The sequence below is a fragment of the Orcinus orca genome, chromosome 17 (assembly GCF_937001465.1).
Source record: "Orcinus orca chromosome 17, mOrcOrc1.1, whole genome shotgun sequence".
Lineage (NCBI taxonomy): Eukaryota > Metazoa > Chordata > Mammalia > Artiodactyla > Delphinidae > Orcinus > Orcinus orca.
In genome coordinates, this window is record NC_064575.1 from 74,638,420 (window position 1) to 74,657,526 (window position 19,107).

At 40.9% G+C, this 19,107-nt stretch overlaps 1 protein-coding gene across 1 annotated transcript in view; it reads left to right on the forward strand.

Moving 5' to 3' along the window:
• LOC125961636 (uncharacterized) overlaps nt 1–19,107 on the forward strand; it is a 344,208-nt gene that overhangs the window by 246,654 nt on the left and 78,447 nt on the right. The window contains exon 4 of the mRNA XM_049700429.1: nt 14,437–14,555. Coding sequence (XP_049556386.1) covers nt 14,437–14,555 — 119 coding nt within the window. The remainder of the gene's footprint in view (nt 1–14,436; nt 14,556–19,107) is intronic.

Below are 19,107 nucleotides of genomic sequence, written 5' to 3' on the forward strand. Positions count from 1 at the left end.
ACTACTCTCTGAACGGCAAGGCCTAGAAGTGATGGGTCTCAAGCCCAAGTGCTAACCCATACTAGTTATCTCAGTTCTACAACGTAGTCAGCACAAAGCAAGAAGAACAGAACAACTGCAGGGGGTGGAAGCAGGAACTCAAAAGCCTGAAGGAGTAAGAAAAAAATGTAGGCCAGTGGATATTTGCAGAAATAAGGTAAGAACGTAAGATTCAGGTGCTTGAGACAAGGTCTGATTAAACCCATAAATGTGTATTTGTTTCAGACTGTTTCCTTTCCAAACTGCTTCCTTCCACGTCCAACCATTCTGTCCTTAAGAAGACTCTAATTGTCTCATAGTAAGACTAAATGGCCAATTGAACCATTCAGGCACTTTTGCACACCCGTTACCTCTGCAGAATCCATGCAATTTATGCACAAAAATAGAGTAAAAAAGTTAACTGCCATTTTCAAAAATGACGGTAACTTTAGGTACAAAGATATATGCTATTAAAATGCAGTCGTTTCTGGGCTTCCCTGGTGGCGCAGTGGTTGAGAGTCCACCTGCCGATGCAGGGGACACGGGTTCATGCCCCGGTCCGGGAGGATCCCACATGCCACGGAGCGGCTGGGCCCATGAGCCATGGCCGCTGAGCCTGCACGTCCGGAGCCTGTGTTCCGCAACGGGAGAGGCCACAACAGTGAGAGGCCCGCGTACCGAAAAAAAAAAAAAAAAAAAAATGCAGTAGTTTCTATTACATGTATATCTTCTTATTCAAAATAGCTTATTTTCACAAAATGCTATACTTGGCATCCTAGAAGGAGATAATATATACATACACATTGTAATTTCTAAAGCCAAAGAGAGTCCTTGGGCAATGGATAAGAAATGTAAATTTTTTAAAATAATCTCATATCAACAAAAAAAAGATGGCATACCTGTTGTGTAAAAGTATGTGGAAGGTGATAAACTGTGTCTGATAAAAAGCATCTCTTCTTCCACTTCTATCTAGTTACTTCTGTATCCCGATGTCCCAGTAAAACATCTCGTATATAGTAGGTAATTCATTTACATTTTAACATATGAATAAATTATTTTAAAAGAACAAAGCAATGGAGACACGGTGGTACCAGGTGATGGTTCCACTGTGGAGCAATATGTTAGCCAGGACTGTGGGGGAAGGAAAGGCAAGCTAAAACCCTGAGAAGCAGGGTCTGGAAGAACTGACCAGGGAAAGGTTTTCAACTTGGACATTTAGGGCAGAATTCTAGGCTTGGTGAACTAAAATTCAGCACAGGAAGTATGAGGGGAGCCCAATTATTCTGGCTGGGAATATAGAGGGGGTTTAAGGAAGCTTTCAGTGCAGTCAGCATTCCACTGTTTAGGGTCCACACCGGGTTCACCAGGAGCCGGCCGTAGGCAGGAAAACCATTCCTGACCTCAGCTGAAGTCAGGCTAAGGTTCCATGTCAACAGCCTGACCTTGTCAAGATGGCCTCAGGAACTGTTGGTTTTTTCCTTATCACTACCTATAGCTTCCGATACATTTCATTTCCTCCAGCCACTAGGACATGAGCTCCAAGAGGAAAAGGACTCTTGTCTGTTTCATTTACTCTTAGATACCGAGCATCAAGAGGGGTGCCTGTAACAGAATAGGTACTCAATAAATATTTATTGCATGAATACATAATGGTTGAGAAAATGAATACAGTACCAGGTAACAAATGAATGCATGAGTGAATCGGATAGACAGAGGCTTCAATGGAGGATTGCAGTACCTAACTCTGCATCAGGAGTTGACCAAAGTAGAGTGCCATGATGTGGTCCTGGCCTCAGAAGAGATTACGAACCAACCAAAGAAAGATGGCAGAAACATAGGAAGGGTTACATAAAGATACAAGGATCAAGTGACAGAGTAACAGTTTTAGAAAATGATGAACATTTTAGCATCTTAAATCAGGTTATTTAATTGGATAATGAATGCAGAAAATGAAAGAAAAGCGTTGTGTGGAGTGGCCGCTGCAGAATTTTTAGAGATGGGCTTTGATGTAGCTTTTTAAAAATTTCTATGGGTCTTTGGGATCTTTTCCCACAAAGATCAAATCCACAAATATCTATTATCTGATAATGCTATCAATCTCAGTTTAAAGCTTGCGTAAAAATGCCATTTAAAAGGCTATCTTAAAAGTGCTATGACTGATCCAGTTTAGGCTGAACAGATTCCTGAGGTTCACAGATTCTTTAAAGGAATGGGGAATGATTTCAAGGATCAGGGGAGCTCGAGATAGAAAGAGAAATAGTATTGCTAGCAGCGCCATCTCCCTGAGTCCAGTTCTCCTTGCTTTTGGTTATATAGGCTTCAGAAGTTACACATAAAGTTGCTCACCTTGGCTCCTTGTGGATAGCTTGGGCTAAGTGGCCCTCCCATGTTTTTCTAAATGTATAAAAGAAGATACGATTAGCTTTCACAGGCAGCAATTAGCATGAAGTGGCTCTGTTGGTCAGAATACTCAGTCACCTTGGAAGCAGTAAAAATGTTGCATGTTCAGCTCAGATATGGGGGCATTCTAGCTCATATAAATGCACTGTTTCAGTTTGCTGTGACCCCTTACAAGTGTCCTGGCATTGGTGATATCAAATGGAGGGAGGGAGAATCATTGAGATTCCTTTCTTCAGAAGGTATCTGCATAGAGGGAGATATAAAGGCATTATCATTTCCTCTTTATGGACAACAAGATGTTTTAAAACTAATTTCTAAGTTGCTTCTTAGTAAAGCCATTAAGTCAAAGATAATCTGTCAAAAGCTCAAGGTGATGTTAAAGTCAAGCTCATGTGACAGAGGAGAATCACTGTACATAGCTTTCAAGTCACACGGAGCTAATGGCTACATCATCATGATGTTCCCCTTTTCCATGGGTAGAAGAAAGAAAGTGTCTTTTTTATGATTAAGAAGAATCAGTCATGAGGACTCAGTATATCCAGAAATAACACAAAGTGATGTTATTGTTCTATTTCTTCTATGTGGAAAGAATGAAAGATAACTTATCAGGAGGTAACATTGATAGAAATAATTTCATTAGCAGGCTGTGGGGAGACAGCTACATTAATAATTCTTTAATTGGAAATACTCATTGCTAGAATGTTTGAGAATCCATGTGAATGAATTTTAATATCAAGTTCATCTGAAGTTTCATAGCAGTACTCTATCTCATAAAGCTACAGCAAAATTTGACTACAGAGCGCAGAAACGAGCATGCGTTGTCATGCTATGACCAATTAATAGGGAATATTGAAGAAAGTACTGACTTTTGCCTTCCATTTTAATTTTTCTAAAAGCATTCATACATGTAGACCTGTAAAGTTTCACATTCATGTACAATTATTTATGGACACCCATACATAGCATCTTTATAATTATTAAAACTAAAATTAACTATACAAGTTCAGTTGTACTGTTAAAGTTTACATTTTGAATTTTAAATGCTAGTAAGGGAAAAGGTATATCAACTTTTCCAAATAACCATGAATGAGTGAATGTATGAATGAACAATTACTATTCATAGATGGTGATTGCAAGTGAGGCCCCATTGCCACCTGGTGGCAGCATACCCTAATTGAAGAATTAGTTTTTTAAAAAGTGAAATCAAGAAACCTAAACGTATAGAGACAGAAATCACATCGCATGAGATAACACAAGTGAAATATTAGAGGATCACAAGCCCATGTAATTTAAATATAATACTTACTTTTCATTTTCTATCTCAAGTGAGGAGGAAACACAACTCCCTGGTCTTGGGTACAAGGCTGGTTTCCCTTAAGCTATATCGAGAGTGTTCACTTAATGAGCCACAAAGCCATTTTACCTGTAAGGTGGCCCCAGGCCTATTCAGCTGCCATCTTGACTAAAAGGTTTTAATATGTCATTTTTATGGGCCTGGTGTAGATGAAATAACTGCTAAACCAGCAGTGTTCTAGGAATAACTACTTTGACCCTTCGAGAATCTCTGTAGTTCAATGGATTCGTGCACATACTTATTTACAAAAGATTATTTTATTTAACTAATCCCATTATCCATGCCACAATTCAGACCAATTATATCGTTATCTCTGGAGATAAAAACAGGCATCGATATTTTTGATAAAGCTTCCCAGTGGTTCCAATGTGCAGCCAATGTTGAGAATCATTGAACTGTAGTAAAGAGAAGATTGAAACATGGGCCACGGAAAAATGATGTTACTGTTTAAAGTCAAGCAGATCTTCAGCAAAACTAAATATAAAATTAAAATACATATGAAAAAAATGCAGCAAAAAACCAAAATGCCATTGGTAATTGTCCTCCAAAATTCTTCCGAAACTCTGAAGAGTAATGGAAAGTAAAATATTGTTAATTGACAACTTCTGTGCAGGTGCTTTCTGTATACATTTCATTTAATCTTCACCCAAATGAGAGGTAGACTTTATTATCCCTATGCTCCTTACAGTTTCAAAAACTGAAGCAGAAGTAGATTTATTAACACAAGATCATGCAAGTTGTAAATAGCGTAGCATGGATTTAAACTTACGACTGTCTGATTCCAAATCCCATGGGTAATTCCATGACACCTTGTTGAGTTCGAATTAAGAAACAGAATAGCCAGCAGACTTCCAAGAGTCTCCTCTGATTCATTAACAACTTCTTCTTGAGCCTCACAAACCACTAGAGACAAAGCTTTAATGGATTTAGAGACTCAGCTCAGTAATTCATCTGGGTTTTCCTGTGTCTCTTCTACCTGTTTACCAGCCAACTGAGTTGAGGGAACTCTAGTTCAAATGCAAAGGAGGCAGTGGCTGCCAGCTGATCAGGAGATGAATCAAAGACAGATTTTCAGTGGGAAACTTTGGTAGAAATAATGACTTTTTCAGCTATAGATAGACCCTCCCCCCAGCCAAACTGAGGTGGGTGCAGTGTCTGATCTACCGTGCCCTCTATTTTCAGACTCTGTACAACCCTCTGAACTTGCCCAGACACATGGGCTATTTCACTTTCTCCTACTGCGTAGCTTGATGATCCAATCAGTCAAGAAAAAAGTAAGACCTACTGAGCTTCTGCTGTGGGTATTCCCTATAGATCCCTGCCACGATGAGTTTGCAGTCTAGTAAACGAAAAAAGCCATGCATGGGCATAAATCTAACCATTTCAATTCCTTGCTTAAAATCCCTCCAGTAACTTTCCTTTGCTTTCAAGATAAAAATAGAGATTTTTGACAGGTTCTAAAAGACTCTGCTTGATTTGAACCTTGTCTATCCCTCCAAAATCTTCTGTCTTCTTGTCTTTCTTTCCCTAAAAGTGCTTTCTTCCCTCTGCTAGACTTGTGCGCACCCTCTCCCTCTGCCTAGAACTCAGTCCCAGCCTCCAGACTACAGCTGGTGTGTTAGTAACTTATTGCCATGGAACAAACCACCCTCAAAATTAGTGTCTGGGGCTTCCCTGGTGGCGCAGTGGTTGAGAGTCCGCCTGCCGATGCAGGGGACACAGGTTCGTGCCCCGGTCCGGGAAGATCCCACATGCCATGGAGCGTCTGGGCCCATGAGCCATGGCCACTGAGCCTGCACGTCCGGAGCCTGTGTTCCGCAACGGGAGAGGCCACAACAGTGAGGGGCCCGCGTACCGCAAAAAAAAAAAAAAATTAGTGTCTGAAAATCACAGCCATTTTACTAGCTCATGATTCTGTGGTCAACAGTTTGGGCTGGAATCTTCTGCTAGTATCAGTCGGAGTTACTTTTGCTACTGTACGTCTCTGGCATCTGGACTGGGGATGGATGATCTAAGATGGCCTTGTTCACAGTTGGCACAGGACGTCAGCTGGTGGGGCTCAGGGGACACAGCAGGGACAGCTTTTCTTCACTGGCCTCTCATCCTCCAGTAGGCAAGACTGGGCTTCTTCAACTGGCAATCTCAGGGACGCATTCCAAGAAAGCAAAAGCAGAGCCTTTGCTTCTTCCATGGTCTGTTGGATACAGGAAGTCGAAGTCCAGCTGAGATTCAATCGGTAGGGAAGCCCATTCTACCTCTTGATCGGAGAAGCCGACCATGTTTTATCTACCACCGCTGACTGATGAAGGCTTGTATTTCCTTCAGATGTCAGTTCTCATTTTCCTTCTACAGGAAAACATTACTCTGGATCACTGGATATGATCAGATTCTCCGTTACATGCTTTCAAATCGTTCTGGGTTTCTTTTTTCTTGTAGCATTTATCTCATTTTATAAGCAAATATTTATTTGTGTGGTTATTTGATGATATCTAGATTCTCTCTGCAACTGTGACCTCCATGAGGGCAGAGAGAGCATCTGGGTCCTCAGTGTTTACCACAAAGCCAGGCCCAAGGTTACTATTCGATAAGTGCTTGTTGACTTAACACGAGCATGTGAAAGTAAGTTGAGAGTAAAGTGGTTTAGAAGGAAGAGTACCACTTCCTAGCGGTGAGAATGTCATCAAGTTACATAACGATGTTACACTCAGTTTTCACATCAGGAAGCTGTGCATACACATAGTTGGTGCCAATAAATGCCTTTGAAAGCAATAGGAGACTAATGACTTAATTTTTAGTGAAAAACAAGTATGCATTTCATCCTCATATATTTTTTAGTGCATAAAAACTCACAGAGAAATGGAATTATTAACTCCTATATTGATTAATTAATATCAGCACATTTTAAAATACTGCTGTAACTAATCGTGGGCCATTATTGTATATGTAAATAAGGGCAGATGTAGATGGTAAAGAAAGACAGAAACCTTACGTCAACCACTGAAAGAGTCTTTGTAACTCTCAGATGTCTCTTTTTTTTTTCTTTCTTTAAGCAGGTAGAGAGAATTTCCCAGGCTAATCTACAGCTTTGTCAAAAATACCCATGATTTCTCAGTTAAGCCCCTGATATTTTTAGTTCTGGAAAATCTGTCAAAATGACCAAAAAGTCTCACATTTTACAGAGTATAAGAAACAAAACCACGGGGGTAGACTGAAATGAAACACAGTCATTAGCAGTTAAGTTTGAGGTTACCTGCTCTTTAAAAAAAGAAACCTGTTTCTTCTGTTTTTCCAGTGCCGTCAGCCTTCAGGGGCCCCTCTTTACTTTGTACTCTCTGAGAATCAGAAGTATGCCTACCCATTTCTGGTTTCCTGCCATCAAGTTTTCTGGATTTTACATATTTGGGGTTATCACCCCAGTAACCTCTTCAGTGAAATTAACCTTCATAAATCAAAACTACTCTAATTTCAGAAATTCAATGCTCCGTGGGTTACAAATGACTGACCAGCATGCTGTTTCCACCAGGGCAGATGACGTCTCTTGTAAATCCTGAAACCTGAGTAGTTTATTCCTCTCTCACATGCTCTCTTTTTAATTTCCCCTAAGCCAAGATATGTACAAAAGGACTTTCTCAAAAGTACTGTGAAAGAAAGAGGTTTCAAAAAGCATGAGAGAGTTATACCAAAGAGAAATCTTTCACACTAAAGGTTTAAACTACCTCTGGGCAATAGGCTACCTTAATTTCAGCATTATTTGGGTCTGATATGCATTAGTTTAGGCTACACTGTGATAACAAGTAGCTACAAATTTGGAATGGCTCAACAAAAATCTTTATTGTATCATTATGTAACAGTCCAGGGAGGTGACAAATAAAGTGTGTGTTGTGGTGAGGTGTTCTGCTCCGCAGTCATTCAGGAATCCAAGCTGGTAGTACTTCTGCCATCTTGAATATGTAGCTTCCAGAGTCACTCTCGAGGTTGCCATCACAACCAGCCAGAAGAGAAAAGGAATAAAGAAGAATGCATGGGAGTGGCCCACATCACCTCCATTCACATTTTGCTGGCAAAGCTCCATCTCACAGCCACAACTATCTGTAAGAGAAGCTGGGTGATGCCGTGTCTGTATATGAAGAAACAAGAGGAAGATGCACTTTGGAAAACAGTACCTGACACAAGATGTTGACACAAGAAAAAATGAAAGCTTTCAATATGAGGACACTGTTCTTCAACATTATTTCCCGTTACTTCGCAGTGACCCTTGTCTCACCCCTAGACCAGATTTCAGCCTGACTGTCCTCCACAATAGGGTATTCTTTTCAGTCTTCCTGTGTCCAGCTTTTCCAGCCCTCCAATGTATACTGTGCACAGTGGTCAGAGTCACTTTTCTAATACATAAATGCAATCCTCCTCTACTCTTATTCTTTACTCACTCTCAGTTACTCCCTAGATAAAATGATATGGTCATGGTATGCAGGCTCCTTCCTAAGCCAGTCCTTAGGCTGTTATGATGTAAAGCTTGGGAACACAAATTCTGCAACCAGACTGCCTGGGTTTGACTTTTCTGTGCTACTTACTGGTTGTGTTAACCTTGAGCAAGACTAAATGTCTCTCAGAGTTCTTTCCTTATCTCTAAAACGGGATGATATTAATGTCTACCTCACTGAGTTATTGTGAATTTTAATTGATTCATATATGTAAAGCACTCAAAGTAACAAACACTTGTCTGAATTATTGTTAATTAATACCTTCCATAATTCTATCCAATGTACACCACGATTCAGCTATACAGAGCATCAGGAAGAGGGACATCAGCAGCAAAGGATAATAATCCCACCCACAGTGCTTCCTACGTGCCAGGAACTGTTCTAAACATTTGGCATTGATTTTCTTCCTCAAGCTATCCTATTATCCTCATTTAACAAATGAGGAAATTGAGGCACAGAAAGGTTAAGTAACTTTTCCAAGGTCAAAGAGCTTGCTGGTGGCAGGGCAGAGTTTCAATCCAGATAGTCTGGCTTTTAGTTATTATACTGTGACTTTGCTCTTTTGTACGTATTGTTTCCTGTATGCCTTCTAGTCTTCATGGCTAATCCAGATTTATCCATCAAGACCTGGTTCAATGTCACCTCTCATTTGAAGCCTTCCCTTATTCCCTCAAATTCAGTTAATCACTCTTGGCTTTACTCTGCTGGCATATATTGGTTCAGAATTTACTCTGGGATATCAATTTATATATGTCTCTCCCACTAGCCTAGGTTTTTCTTTTTTTTAACCATTTATCTTGGAACTTCAGTGCCAAGATGAGTGCTTATTTCCCTCAGTCCCAATACTTGCTTATGCAAAAATTCCCAACTTTCTCCCTTTTGCATTAATCTTACTTATTGTATCAGTCAGGTTCCCATCAGGAAACACAACAGACTCAAATTGGGATAATTTCAAGAGGGTTTATATTTAGAATCTAATTACAAATATGTGTGTGTGGGTGGGGGGACTTTCCTAGCAGTCCAGTGGTTAAGACTTCGCCTTCCAATGCAGAGGGTGCTGGTTCGATCCCTGGTCGGGGAGATAAGATCCCACATGCCTCGCAGCCCAAAAAAAACAAAACATAAAACAGAAGCAATATTGTAACAAATTCAATAAAGACTTTAAAAATGGTCCACATCAAAAAAAAATCTTTAAAAAACAAAACAAACCCAAATATGTGTGGGGGACATAAGGGAATGACAAGAAATAATACAGATATTCAGGCTAGGAATAGTGGAGCTGTTACCATCCTGGGATATTTTTTCCATCAAGAAGTGGAGCTTAATTACCGTCCCCCTTGAGCATGGGCTAAACATACTGGGTCATGTCTAATGAATAGAATAAAGTGGAAGTGACATGTTTGACTTCTGAGTTTAAGTTTTACAAAACATTGTGGTTTAATCTTTGCTTTCTCTCTTGGAACACTTACCCTGAGAAAAGTCAACAGCCATGTCGTAAGAATGCTCAAGCAACCCTATGGAGTGGACCAGGTGAAGAGGAGCTGAGGCTTCCTGCCAACAGCCAGCAAGGAACTGAGAACTCCAGCCAACAGTCATGTGGATGAACTATCTTAGAACTGGGTCATGCAGCCCTAGATAAGCCTTCAGACGACTACAAGGCCACTCGACATTTTGACTGGAACCTTATGAGCGACCCTGAGCCAGAAACACCCAATGGGAAAAACGCAGCTTCTTATGTCTAAAATGGGGATAATACGAATATCTACCTCATTGAGTTATTGTGAAGTTAATTGACCTTATATATGTCCAGCACCTAGGATAGCAAACACTTGCCTGAACTGTTACTATTCTGTAGCCTTACCTTCCATAATTCTATTAAAACACATGCCAGCTCAGCTAAACATGGCATCAAGACCAGCGCCAGCAACAACAAAGATAGCAGTCACCTGTACAGAGCTTCCTATGTGCCAGGAATCGTGAGGTAATTAACCTTTGTTGTTTTAGGCCACTGAAGTTTGGGGTAATTTGTCACACAGCAGTAGGTAAGGTAATGAATGGTCATGTCTAATTTGTTTAACCTCTCTGTGCCTAAGTTTCTTGCAGCCTCTGATTCTTCATTTATAAAATAGAGATAATATCCATTTCACCAAATGATTGTGAGAATTACATTAAATTATTACCTTAGACTAAATCACACATTAGAAGGGATATGAAAGTGTTTGACTCAGTGCCCAGTACTTAGAAAGTATTTAGAAGACAATTACATCTTCCTTCTTCCGGAATAAATCACTGCAGTTCTCCTCTTACTACAAACTTGGGTTTCTAGTAATCAAGGTGGTTTCTTTAGTGGATTCTTATACTTAATAATCAGCCCCTATATAGGGTCTCTACCTGAGGACCTTGAGAAAAAATGATGGTCTAGACTAATGCTAAGCACGCCTGAACAGCTTCCGAAGGAAGCTGTCTCCAGTTCTCAGGGTCACACCCAGGATTTTTAATGTCCCATTTCTGAGAAACCATTTCAAACTGCAGTAAATGCAGTGAGAAGGTATAAGGACTTGGTACATTGGTAACAAAGGAAATGCAACGAAAATATGCAAACTCAGGAAGAATGTAAATTTTAAACAATAAGGGATTTCACCTTGTCATGAAATGCTTAGGGAGTACACTAGGGCATCAGTTTACCAAGAGGATGTGTCGAAGCAAATGCACAACTCCAAGCACTGTGTGGGCTTCTGTGGGCCAGGTTTTTATAATTGTGAGATTCGATGCTGTTGGGCCTTTAACTATCTGCACTTAAGAACTTAAATAATAAACATTGCAAGGACTCGGCGAGTTCATAATTATCCCTGTAACAGTGACTCTCTTGGGGTTTTGCTGATTTGTCCTTACTTGAAGGGTGTGAATGGAGTAGACAAGCGGGGAAAATGAAAAGCAAAAAAAGGCAGTGTATCTCCTCTTTCTTTCCTGGAGGAAAATTCATCTGGAGGAAGTACCTTTAATGTTTACAAGGAAGCCAAAGTGTTCTGTCTTCATTGCTTGCTTTGCCAGTGTCTTCTCCCAAGCTCGTGTCAGCAGTATGCTTCCAAGGGAAAGCCTCAACAATGGTAATAGTAATAGGTAAAAAGTATTTAGCACATACGTGTCAGTACTGTTCTCAGACAGACACACATACACAAGCGTTAATTAGTTAATAAATTAATAAAAATATAAACATAACATGTTAATCCATTATCTGCATTTTACGAATGAAGATACTGAGGCACAGGGAAGTTAGTCACTTGACCAAAGCCATATAGCAAGTAGGTGGTACCTGCAGGATTCTAACCCAGACACTCTGATTCTAGGGCCAGCCTCGTCAGTGTTATCCAAAAGAATATCGATAATAATGAATTACCAAAAAGAAATTAAAACTCCCTAAACATTTCACACTCTTTAGACAATGTTTTTACATGCATACTGTCTCATTCTGAGATGGGTCCTAATCATTCCCATTTCACAGCTGGAGAGATTGAGACCGGAAGCTTAAGAGTCTTGACCAATATCAGTCAGTGAGTGTGTGTCAGAACCAAGGACTCCATACTTAACGGTGCAAGCCTCACCACTTAACAGCTTGTGTTATTGAGGGAGTTGCTTCACCCCTCAAAACCTCTTTAAACCGATTTCCTAATCTATAAAGTGGGAATAATAGTAGTTTCTGCCCAGTGGGTTTGCTGGTGTATCAAATGAGGTTATATGTGTAAAACAGTTTACACAGTTCATAGCATAGAGCAAGTCTGTGATAAATATTTGTCATCATCATTAGTAAAATCATCTCCATTATAACTGGAGTTGATTTTCTTTTTCACATTATTGGAAAGAAATATAGATAATTCCTCAGCTGGGTTTTATTATTCTTAAACGTATACTCCTTACTCTTAAAACTACCTACTTAGAAGAAATTCTTCAATGTTAGACTTTAAGCAAAGAAAAACTCTGCTCTACTACGGAGCTTCCTGCTCTACAGGAAGCTGGTGAAGTAGAAAGGTGAAATTTCACTCCATAAGCACTTTTCTTTTCTCTCGGAGGTGGACACCAAATGATTTGTGTGTGTGCATTTGTCTATGCAGCTCTCAGAATTAAAATTCTTTAGAGAGAACCATTGAAAACCAATCATTCAAAAAGCTTAAAAGATGACATCTTGAAGAGCTCCTCGGTGCTAATTCATCAAAGTTAGCAATGACTCAACTGTGATTCTTTTTTCAGATTCATTTCTCCCACGATATTAAATACCATGAAGCTTTGCAGCATTGTATCCCAGTGAATGGAGATACCAAGGGCAAAGTGGAATGGGCAAGTGGGATGACCCCACTCTAGCAGCACTCTTAAAGATAAACAAAAAAAAACTCTTTGGAAAGAATCACTTAAATTTGACAGTTTCTGCACTTAATAGTGTATTGATAGGGTCACCTATTTTAAACAATTGAAGATTTGCCTGAAGTTTACAATTAGCCTTTGTATATCACCTTGAAAAATCTTTTCACCAGCATTTCCTCATCCAGGCTTTACACTAATCCTGCAAAGGGAGCAGTATTATGTTCCCATTTTACAGAAGGGAGAACTGAGTCATGGAGAGGTTATCTAACCAAGGTCAACAAGTCAGTAAGACTAAGAACCAGGAATGATACCGTCTTCCTTCTCCGTATCTACCATTTTTCACATTGTGAGGAGTACCTAAAGGATGATTAAGATCGATAACATCTCAATAATAATAAATAAATATCCTCATATGAAGTTCAAGTTTTAAAAGTTAGGGTCATCTATTTATAAAATAAATTGAATGCCAGACATTTAGCAATACTTACTGAGCACATCCTAGAAACAAACGTTAGTCCAGGGGTAAATATGAAATGAGACCCAGTGTCCACTCACAGAGATGAAACATACAATTTAATTAAGAAGAGAAATACAAGCCTGTTAACACATAAAATAATAGTGTATGAAAATTGGCCATTACTTTAGATCAACTTTTCCTAAGCTGTAAGTTTTCTTTCTTCCTGGTTCTTCCAGGTGTTAATAATTGTTCTGCCTTTAAAAACTCGGGAACAGGGTGTTGGGAACGGTGTGCTTCATGGTGGGAAGATATTCTATGGCGATACAGGCATCCTTCTCTTAGAGATAGACAGTGCACAAACTACCCATCCCAAGTTCTAAAGTCCCACAAAAATAATGAAAACCTCTTTAGCTCTGTGGAGGCAGCATCGCTAAACATTTCGTCGTGAAACAAGTTTACTCACAAAATCTTGTTGAGGACTGAATGTCCTCGAAAAGAGTGATCCTCAAACTTGCGAATGCATAAAAATCACTTGGAAAAGTCATTAAAATACATTCCTTGGCTCCTCCCCAGAAATTCTGATTCAAGAGGACTTGGGTACAGTCTGAGAACTTGCGTTTTTTTTACAAGCTCCTAGCCAATCCAATTGGCAGATTTGAGAACTACGTTTGAGTAGTATCTCTACAAAACAGTTTCTAAGATGTTCCTTTAGAATGCTAGACCCTTGGTATGGACTGAATTGTATCCGCCCCACTGCCAGTGAAATTCAGATATTGAAGTTTTAACTCCAAATGTAATTATACCTGGAGATAGAGCTTTTAAGAGGTAATTAAGGTTAAATGAAGTCATAAATGTGGGGTCCTAATCTGAGAGGATTGGTGGATTTGTAAGAAGGAGAAGAGAGATAGATCTCCACCCCCCCCAAAGAGATGTTCAGAGCATTATTATTATTATTATTATTATTATTATTATTATTATTATTATTTGTGTGTGGTATGCGGGCCTCACCGTTGTGGCCTCTCCCGCTATGGAGCAGAGGCTCTGGACGCGCAGGCTCAGCGGCCATGGCTCACGGGCCCAGCCACTCCGCGGCATGTGGGATCTTCCCGGACCGGGGCACAAACCCATGTCCCCTGCATCGGCAGGCGGACTCTCAACCGCTGCGCCACCAAGGAAGCCCAGAGCAGCATTATTTTTAACAGCATTCTTGTGCATATCTCACTGTGCACATGTGCTGGAGTTTCTCTAATGTATTCTGGAGTATTTTGCTGGGTCAAAGGCTATGCAAATCTTCAATTTCCACAGGTGTTATACTAAGGTGTATATATATATGATCAATGAGAGAGTTTCTGTTGCCCTTCATTTTCCAGATTCACATTTACAAGGAGCGCAGATGGCCTGTGGGTCAGATGGACTGATGAGAAGATCATTGCCAAGCCAATGTGAAAGACACCGATGGTCTGAGGAACATAGACACAATAGAGACAAGGTAAGAGAGGAAAGAAGTGAACATATTTACGAACCAAACCCACAGGACTTGGTAAGGGATTGTGGAGACACATGGAAGGTGAAGGAACCAAGAATGACTCTTCAATTTCTAGCTGGAATGCAAGGAGGGAACTTATGTATAGTTTAGCTGATGATAAATTTCCTTAGAACATGTTGCCTTTGAAGGACAGGGAGGAAACCAGAAAGCACTATCCATCAGGCACTTGGATAATCAGGTCTGGGGACTGAGAATAGATCAAGACTGAAAACGCAATTTGGGGTGTTATCAAAACAGGTGAAATTAGAAGAACTGGATTGGGGAAAGTATGTGGAGTCAGAAGAGAAGTGAGCTGAGAAAACATCCTGGGAAACATTAATATTTAAAGGGAGGGGCTTCCCTGGTGGCGCAGTGGTTAAGAATCCGCCTGCCAACGCAGGGGACACGGGTTCAAGTCCTGCTCCTGGAAGATCCCACGTGCTGCAGAGCAACTAAGCCCGTGCGCCACAACTACTGAGCCTGCACTCTAGAGCCCGTGAGCCACAACTACTAAGCCCACATGCCACAACTACTGAAGCCCACGCACCTAGAGCCCGTGCTCCGCAACAAGAGAAGCCACTGCAATGAGAAGCCTCCACACCTCAATGAAGGGTAGCCCCCGCTCGCTGCATCTAGAGAAAGCCTGCGCACAGCAACAAAGACCAACGCAGCCATAAATAAATAAATAAATAAATAAAAATTTAAAGGGGTATAGAAGGGAGAGAAGACTGTTGAAGAGACAGTGACTAAAGGAGCAGCTGGAGGAATCGAGAGTATTAAGAGTAAGTGGTCAACTACATTAATTGCAGGGAGGAAACCAAGAAAGTCAAATCTGATAATCAAACATTAGTGTCACAATGAGACCACTGAACCCATGTTAAATATGGTTTCAGTGGAAAGGGCGTAGGTGGAAATGACTGCAGTGGCTTATGGAATAAAAAGGAAGAAGAACAAATGCAGATAGCTAGTTTTCACTAGTTGGGTTCTCTGCAAGTAGACACTGAGATGTAGTTTGGGTGCAAGATGTTTATTGAAAACCAACACGTGTGAAAGGAAGGAGAATGATCCCAGGAAATTTGGCTTCAGAGACCATGAATTTAACCACTATATCATATTACCTCTGTATTAAAAAAAAAAAATCCATCTCATGCCACCAGAATCAGATTCATCAAATCCACTCTGTCCCACTATGGTCACTATTTTCATCCTTCTAGCCTTGCTAGGGAAACTGAAGTGAAAGGTTAGGAGAGCAAAGAATGTAAAAGAAAATTTTATATTTCTCCCTTTGATTTTTCCCCCATTGTTGCTAGAATGAACACTTAGAAAACATGAGATAAACTTGTGTCTGCAAACGAAGCCCCATGATTATGAACTGTGAATCCCAGTAATAGAATGACTGATGGTATTGACACATGACCTCTACTGCTAGGCACCGGGAAGGGAGGTGACCTAAGTTCACTGAGCCTAATCACAAGCAAAATAGCAATGATCATAGCTTCTCCTCTTTATCTTGGGGTTGCTCTGAAGCGTCAGTGAGAGCTCACTGTTGGGTTCGGCTCCTAGCATACAACAGGACTCAGGCATGGTAGATATGAGTGCCCCTGCCCGTCAGTGTGCTGGAGGAGGGGCAAGGCTAGCCTGCAGTTCCCCAGATGCCCACTGGGAAGAGACGGAATGAAGGGACGGTTGGGGATCTGGCAAAGATGTCTCCTGTCTGAAAAAGACTTCAGTTAACTTTCAGCTTTTTCTTAGGAGCTAAGAAGTGAAAGTTGAAATTGACTATCAAGGAACGCACCAGTTGTTAACTAGGCCCCCAGGAGGAAGTCAACAAGCTGCACCACATCTAACAACACCTACTGCTTACCCAGTAACACCCTTACCCAGTCAGGCAGCTCTTCACCTAGGTCTCCTGCCTTCCAACTGGGGGATGAAGAAAGTGCACCAAGAGGAAATTATTTCACTTCCTTCCCAGAGACAAGAAGGAGGTGAAGGAATCAGCATGAATTGAACATCTACTACATGCTGGCTGCATTACATGTCATGCAGTGTTATTATCCCCACCAGACAGATGAGGACACTGAGGCCCAGCTACTTGTTAAAGGCACACATCTAGTTATCAGGGAGCCAGGGTTTAAAGTCATGTCAGCCGGGTACCCACGTCCCCATTCTTTCTGTAGCTACATCAGATGTTTCTCCAAATAATTTAGGTTTAAAAGCATGGGTCCCACGTGAAAAGAGGCTGGCTTTTGGAACATATCCCCTTAGGAGGATTTCCATCATCACTCCACCTTCTCCCTCTATGCAGTCAGCACTTACTGTTGGGCCCTTCTAGAGGAGTTTTCAATCTAAGAGGAGAGATGGACACATGAGGAAATAACTTTAATGTAACATGGTTAATGCAAAACTAGAGGAATGCATTAGCAACTATGAAGGGCAGAGGATTGGGGACCCCTAACTTAACATGGGGGTTCATGAAAGCCTCTGGAGGAGAAACCCCTGAATCCTAAAGTATAAGTAAGATTGGACAGAGAAGAAAAGGGGGGGAAGGGGATTCCAGAGAGAAGTAACATGAACAAAGGCAAAGAGGCATGAAACAGCCTGAACTCTTTGGGCAAACTGCTACCAATCTGGCAGTACTGCTAAATAATGTATGAGGTCTAGAGCGGGGAGAAATAAATCTAAACAGATAAGGGTCCTTTATAAGCTAAACTCTAGGTGCTACTGTAAATATACAGGTAAGAACACTTACGTGGAATGTTTTAAGACCTTGGTGGAATAGTTTCATAACTTTGGTAGACATTTCATTAAACACTCCTATCTGTGGAGGCAGAATCCCACATCATGTCAAACTTAATACAGTGTACTTACATCACACATTGACACATTAACTCAAAAGGTATTTATTGAGCACCTGCTATGTACCAGGTACTCTCCTAGTCATCTAGTATCCCAGGACTAAAACAAATCACAAAAAAGAACACTGTCCTGCTTGGAATGACCTTCTAGCGTGAGCAGACAATAAAGAAAATAAGTGAATTATATGTTATCTCAGGAGATGTTGCATACTATGCAGGAAGATGTATCAGGGAAGGGAGCAAGAAGTATGAAGAGAGAGGTTACAACATTAATAGAATCTTCATGAAGATCTCAGTTGGAAGGTCATGTTTGAGAAAACATCTGAAGAAGATAAGGGACTTGGCCAAGCTGAACTGGGGAAAGAACATTCCAGGAAAGGGGACCAGCCAGCACGAAAACCCTGAGGGGAACGTGTGCTTGGCATATTTGAAGAGTGGCAAGGAGACCAGTATGGCTAAAGCAGACTGATCAACAGAAAAGGTGGTAGGAAATGAGGTCAGAGAAACAGAAAACAAGGGCTTTTTAGGTCATTGGGGATTTGGGTTTTCCCTGAGGGGAAGAGAAATTCCTGGAGTGCTTTGAGCAGAGGATAATATGATCTAACTCAGGTGGGGTTTTTTTGTTTGTTTGTTTTTGCGGTACTCGGGCCTCTCACTGTTGTGGCCTCTCCCGTTGCGGAGCACAGGCTCCAGACGCGCAGGCTCAGCAGCCATGGCTCACGGGCCCAGCCGCTCTGCGGCATGTGGGATCCTCCCGGACCGGGACACGAACCCATGCCCCCTGCATCGGCAGGCAGACTCTCAACCACTGCGCCACCAGGGAAGCCCCTAACTCAGGTTTTAACTGGATCGTTTGTGGGCAAGAGTGGGAGCAAGGAGGCCAGTGAGGACACTGTTGCAATAATCCTGACAAGAGGCGCGGAGGCTTAGACCAGGGAAGGAGCAGCAGAGATGGTGAAAAGTGACTGGTCTCTGGGTGTAAGAAAGGCTGGGTAGGAGAGAATAGTGTCAAGGATGATCCAAGATTTTGACCTGAGGACATGAAAAGAAGACAGTGGAGTTCTGCTTGCAACTTTCTTTTACTTTAAAAATATTTGAAATAATTATACTTTTGAGTTTTATTAATAAATTTTCCTATATGTTCTTGTGATTTAAACTTGCTACATTTTAATGTAAACCATTAAAAGTTGAGCTAAGTTGACCTTGTAGACAATATATGGTAGACAATTCATTACCATCTATTAATTTTTGATTCTTCAGTTTTCTTTTCAAATTTCAGAACATACGTTTGTTGTTTTGGCTCTCAGGCAGCCCACGGAAAAGCTCCTAGCCCTAATCACTCTTCCTATAGTGGGTGATAAATAAAACATCTCTGCTTGCCTTCCTGAAGTTTGTAGTCAAAGGCAGAAAAAATTAATAAAAGCATATGTATGCATTTTTAACTCCCATGGTTTGGGTCCTAAAGCTCATATAAGTTATTTCATTTAATTCTCACAACAAACCAATGAGGTAGGTACTATTAGTGCCTCCATTTTAAGGATGAGGAAGCTGGAGCACAGCAAGTTTGAGTGACTGGTCTAGGGTCTCAAAGGTGTGTGTTGGCTAAGCTGGGATTTGAATCCAGAAAACTATGTTCCTGGCACCACTGGGTTCTCTTAACC